Raw genomic sequence first — 6,211 nt, 5'->3', positions numbered from 1 at the left:
AAATGTCTTACCTCTTCTTGAAGGTGAATTGCAAATCTTAGGAACTGCTGGGACTCTAGATGGACTGGCACATGCAGGTAGGCATCTTTGAGGTCCAGAGAAGCTAGAAAACAGTCTTTTTGCAACAGGGTTATTACAGAATTCACATTGTCCATTCGAAACTTCCTGTATTTTACGGCCTTGTTCAACCCCTTTAAATTTAGAATAAATCTGAAGGCTCCCTGAGGCTTTTTTTAATCAGAAAAACTGGTGAGTAGAACCCTAGGCCTCTCTGGCAGGATGGTACTTCTCTGATCACTCTTTTCTCCAGAAGTGAAGCCACCTCCTCCTGTAACGCCTCTCTTTGGTCTGTTGACCTTGGCTGCGGAGTTACCACATACTGCTGGGGTGGGGGATATTCGAATTCTATTCTGTACCCCTCCAAAATTATTTTCAAGAGCCACCGACTTGTGAACCGCTGGCACCACCTTTCGTAGTAGTGGGAAAGCCTTCCCCCTACTGGAATACTGGCGTCATTGCTTATTGGGTTGGTTGGGCCGGGGAAAAAGAGCCTTCCCTTTTTGGTTTCTACTTGGAATCCACTTTTTCCTAGGTGGGATCTTTGCCTCAGGTTCCCTGTTGCCACTGCGAGCTGGGCCCTTGTACTGAAAAGCTCTCTTTCTTGTAGGGAAATTTTTCTTATAGTCTGAGGTTCTTTCTAGCGTCTGGTCTAGCTTTGAACCAAATAACAGCTCACCTTCACAGGGTAAACCACATAACTTGGAGCGAGACGAATTGTCCCCCTGCCAAGTTTTCACCCATATTCCTCTCCTTGCCGAGTTAACAAGGGCAGTTCTGGCTGTTAATTTAACCGTATCATCCGCTGCATCTGTTAAGTAACTAGTAGCATTAAATAAATTCGGAAAGTCCTCTAAAATCTCTTCTCTGGGCACCCCCGAAGCTATCTTAGACTGAGTCTGCGTGAGCCAAGCTTTAAGGGATCGTCCCACTGCCGTGGATGCCACTGCTGGCTTAAATGTTAAAGATGCTGACTCCCATGCCCTACGCAACAGATTGTCCATCTTTTTATCAATCGGGTCCTTTAAATTGCCAAAGTTCTCAAACTGTAAATCAGATCTTCTGGACACCCTTGAAAACGATGGGTCCAGTTTGGGAACCGGCCCCCAGAATTTTTGATCATCAGGACTGAAAGGATAACGACGAGAAAGAGACTTGGGCCAAAACGCCCTCCTTTCAGGGTCATCCCACTCCTTCCCAATCATTGACTTTAGAGAGGAATGGACTGGGATGAAGCAATTCTGGGGTTCCGCCAAACTCACGTACATCTGATCCAAGGGGGTCAAGGATTTTCGCTCCACTGTTATACCCATAGTGCTCTGCATAGCAGACAACAAGTCCTTCATTAAGTTAGGTGCAAAGGCAAACTTCTGAGGAACCTCTGGGTTCTCCTCCTCTTCTCCAGAAATTTCCTCTAAAGATGAAATTTCTCCTTCCTCTCCTGATAATTCTGAATCCCCTGACTCATTATCCTTCCTTTTACGCTTAGCTGCAATTTGATGCGGTGAAGAGGGAACCTGTAAGGCTTCCCCTAACTGACTGGGCCCCTCAATCACCAGGGCTGGAGGATTTCCGTCTAAAGGAGCAGATATAGTACCAGTAACAGAGGCTGAAGTAGAAGGAACTGCAGACTCCGCCAATGCAGAATCCTTTATCTCTTTAATGGCCGAGGCCATCTCAGACCGCATCCACCCCATCAAGTCCTTAAACACCACTGGGGATTCCTCTTTGACTACTTTCTCTCTACATGACTGGCAAAGTTTCTTTGTAGAGGAAGAATAGAAGCGTGAGTTACACATAACACAGCGTTTCTCAGTTCTGCCCGAAGCTTGTCCACCTTGAGTTTGCTGAGATACCGATTTATCCTTGTCTTTATCACTTTTAGAGGGTTTAGGCTAAAAGAGAAATAAAGAGACTATCAGCCTTACAAGGTGGACCCAGACACTTACAAACAGCCCTCTCAAAGCCTGATAACCTTTAGCTCACCAGAGAGGGGATAGCGCCAGACTCCGCAGAAGTCAGAGGAGAAGGGCCTACAGCGTCCTCCATGATCACCGACAGCAATGGTGATCGTGGCTCAACATATACATATATAAATACCTCTCGGAATTACCTGCAGCTGAAGTCAATTCTCTTTCCCCGCCGCGGCCCCTGCCGCTGCCGTCAGCTGACACGTCATGCGGGACGCATGCGCATGACGTCACATCCGCCCGGAACTTCCGGTATGCGCTCCTGCCGCCATAAAGCTTCTGCATCTCTGGGAGAAGCCTCCTCCACGCTGTGCGCTGGACCAGCCGAGTCCCCTGCTCAGCCTTAGTATGCCCGCGCTGCACCGCTGCCCTCGCCGCCTGACGTAGTAGCACTGGAGACCTCTCAAAGCGTCCCGTCCGGGACAGGAAAAACAACTGGATACCTTTGGTGGGTAACATCTTTATATACTACTCCTGCCTGCCTATTATGCAAATTTGTATCTTCTAGCTTCCTGTCCAAAGTTTAGGAGGGAGACAAGTCTCATAGGAGGGGTGCTGTCAGGAGGACGTTCTGGGAAATGAGGCTTGTATAAGAGAAAAAGTTCTGATGCTGTGGAACTGTTAAAGAAACACCAGGCCTTTTCAGTGCTGCTGAGTAGATTTTTAGTCCGGAGGTTCACTTGAAGTTTTATCAGGTCTAGCTCTGCACACGGTACAGGATAAGCAGTCCTGGAACAATTCGATTAAGTTAATAGATTGTACGTAGGGTTGCAACTGTATGAATTTCCACAGTATAACAGTCTAGGAAAAAAACAACAACACACGGTATGACAGTGACATGGGGTAAGCCGCCAGAGGGTGCCACTCAGGCCCTGCTGGGCCGATTTACATAATTTATTTTTTTGCTACACGCAGCTAGCACTTTGCTAGCTGCGTGTGCATAACGATCACCGCCACTACCTGCCGATTCGCTTCTATCCACCGCGCCGCCCCCCCCCCCCCCAGACCTCTTTCGCTGCCTGGCCAATCAGTGCCAGGCAGTGCTGAGGGGTGGATTGGAACACCCGCTGACGTCACGACGTCATTGAAGTCCTCACGATCGTCGCCATGGCGACGGGGAAGCCCATACAGGGAATCCCGTTCAGAACGGGATTCCCTGCAGGGCAAAAGCGCCGGTGGCGATCGGAGGGGTGGGAGAGGGCCTCCCCTCTCCTTGTGCCCGGTGGATCCTCCGTGAAAATCCGTCGCCGCGGGGACTTCGGAAGTCTTCGCTCCCGAAGGCCGGCGGCTCCATACTGCGCACGCGCGAGCGCATCATAGAGGGCAATCGCGCATGCGCAGTATGCAGCGGCCCGTCTTTGGGAGCCCGAGTGCTCCCGAAGACTTCCAAAACCTCCCTTTGGCGGCGGAAGTGACAGTATTTGACCGAAACGGTCGAATACTGCTACGGGGGATCCTGCGCAGGACCGGGCACCGGGAGAGGAGAGGGAAGGCTCATTAGGGCCGAGCCTTCCCTCTCCTTAGGGGAGTATCTGACTTTATTTTTTTGACCCCGGTTCCCATTAGCTTTAAAAAGCACAATAATGTTCAATTAACCTATTGCCGGCCGCCTAACGCCGATACGTCCTGGAACTTGCATTTGCAGGAGATCGCGCACACGCAACTCTGCTTGGGAGCAGAGCTCCGCCTTCAGTCTCTGTGTCGTTTGCCGCCCGGAGACTGTTAGACGGCGAAACCGCTGTCTAATTAGCATGTACAGCACTGCGATCTAAGGCCGCGCTGTACTGGGGACAGCCGTGTGACACAGCTGTCCCCTCTGTAGGCAGGGACGGGATCGGCTGTCATAGGCTTCAGCCTATGACAGCTAATGGATGAGGTGCTGCCGCTGCTTATACACGGGGAGCGAAGGAGACATGTAGGACAATACAGGAAGTCCCCAAGATCGCAGCGGGTAAGCAATTCGTATAGGCGTGTGTCCATAAGTCGGTGGAATCCCTGTATTTGGCATGTAAGATACCATAATCTTCTCTCCCCATTTTTGAGGGGAGAAAATGCGTCTTATGCCAAAAAATAAGATATCGATATATATAGTATTGACAGATACATCTGCACTACAAATCATGCAATGTAGCCCCCCCCCCCTTTTCTTCTTCATTCCAGTAGGAAATCCAACCAAACTCAAAACTGATGTAGTATCCCTAACAAATGACTGGACTACATATACATACATTTTTATTTTTTATTTTTTTTTAATAAAAATAAGAAAGGTCATAAGAAGGCTTGCCTATAAGGTTAAGAGTAGTTAGCTGAAATTGCCTCAAATTTGGTACTGGGATCAGAAAGTTGTCCATTTTGCAACCACATCTGCTCAACAGCAGGTCTGCTGAAGTGTATGTAGAGAAGGATCCGCAACAAAGCAGAGGTAGAAATGCTGTTTTTTTTTATTCAAAAATTCCACATGACAGATGCCATAAAATTACAAGGTTCAACTGACGCGTGTCGGGCTTACAATAGGGGCAGATTGTAAGCCCGACACGCGTCAGTTGAACCTTGTGATTTTATGGCATCTGTCATGTGGAATTTTTGAATAAAAAAAAAAACAGCGTTTCTACCTCTGCTTGGTTGCAGATCCTTCTCTACATACTTATGGATTGGCCTGGCTTCCGAGATCCTGCACCCATTGGTTGAACTGGTAGGGGGTTTGAGCGTTTTTGCTCTCCTGGATTTGTTTCTGCTGAAGTGTCACCTGTGTGCTACTTGAATATAAACATTTCTAGGGCTACCATAAAAGTAATGTACATTTAAGCAATTTAATTTTCTACAATATCAAGTCAAACTTACCACGTCCAGGTCCACCAGCTCCTCTCCCCTTCATCTGCTTCTGTTGCTGCATTCCACCACGACCTCTTCCCTTTGACATCACTTCCTCTTTTACCATATCAATAATTTCATCAGGAATGCGCAAGTATTTAATTGTACTACCACGTATGTAGCATTCAGGCATTCTCCAAAATTTGTCGCCATCCTATTAAAGGAAAAATAAGTTTACCTCTTTGGAGTCAAAGGAAACTGCAATATTCAAAACCCATTTTGATTAACTGTTATATGTGAGGGTGCAGGAATGTACCTAATGGTTATTTTAATTTTTTTTTTCTTTTTTTAATAACCGATTGAGGTCTATGGATGGATGTCTTTTTTCAACCAAACAAACTACTGTATTTTTCAACCATATAATGCACTTCATCTCCCTCACCCTACAATCCCCATGGTCAGAATGTGGCACCACAGACCATGGCTCCTCTAAATCCCTGGCAGTCTAGTGATCCCCAAGCTTCCCTCCCTGACCCCCCCCCCCCCCCTTGAATACCAACGAAAGTGTACTCTGTACTGCTGGCAGTGTAGTGACAGCAGCAATGTCCCCAGGCTAGGCTCCCCTTCCTGCATGCTGCTGTGAAGAACACCCGCCGGTATATGGAGAGCAGAGCCGCTGCTCCCAAGACTGAGCAAGGAGAATGTGACACTGACTCTCCCTGCAGGCTAGATCTAGGAGGCAAAATGCATATTTTTTTTTAATTAATTTATTTTTTTAATTACATAGCTGGGTGGTACAAAGTTTTTCATATATGCCCGAGAGGACTGCCTCAGCACAAAAGGTCCTGCCTTCTCCACTTTTTTTTTCCAACTTTGTTTTTAATTTTTACTTTCTTATTTGTTTTGTAGCTAAGAGTGCAGTTTAGGTTTGTTTCTTCTGTTATCTACAGTGCTACCCACAATTATTCATACCCCTAGCAAACTTTGACTTAAAGTTACTTTTAATCAACCAGCAAGTAATTTGATGGGAAATGACATAGGTGTCTCCCAAAAGATAAGACGATGTACAAGAGGCATTATTGTGGAAAAAACGAAAAACAAAACACCTTTCTCAGCTTTTATTTACATTTGAGCGAAAAATGTCCAGTCCAAAATTATTCATACCATTCTCAATCAATAGAAAAGCCTTTATTGGCTATTACAGCAAACACTTCCTATAATTATAGACCAGCTTTTTGCATGTTTCCACAGTTATTTTTGCCCATTCATCTTTAGCAGGGAGCTCCCAAGTTGGAGGGTCTCATTGCCATCACCCTGATCTTTAGCTCCCTCCACAGATTATCAATTGGATTCAAATCAGGACACTGGCTGGG

The 6,211-nt window shown here is 46.8% G+C and overlaps 1 protein-coding gene across 1 annotated transcript in view; it reads right to left on the bottom strand.

Moving 5' to 3' along the window:
* Positions 1 to 6,211, bottom strand: part of LSM4 (LSM4 homolog, U6 small nuclear RNA and mRNA degradation associated) — a 39,939-nt gene that overhangs the window by 12,133 nt on the left and 21,595 nt on the right. The window contains exon 4 of the mRNA XM_068233774.1: positions 4,869 to 5,052. Coding sequence (XP_068089875.1) covers positions 4,869 to 5,052 — 184 coding nt within the window. The remainder of the gene's footprint in view (positions 1 to 4,868; positions 5,053 to 6,211) is intronic.

The sequence above is a fragment of the Hyperolius riggenbachi genome, chromosome 1 (assembly GCF_040937935.1).
Source record: "Hyperolius riggenbachi isolate aHypRig1 chromosome 1, aHypRig1.pri, whole genome shotgun sequence".
Lineage (NCBI taxonomy): Eukaryota > Metazoa > Chordata > Amphibia > Anura > Hyperoliidae > Hyperolius > Hyperolius riggenbachi.
Note: the sequence above shows the minus strand (reverse complement) of the source record. Positions and strands in the feature narration are given on the sequence as shown.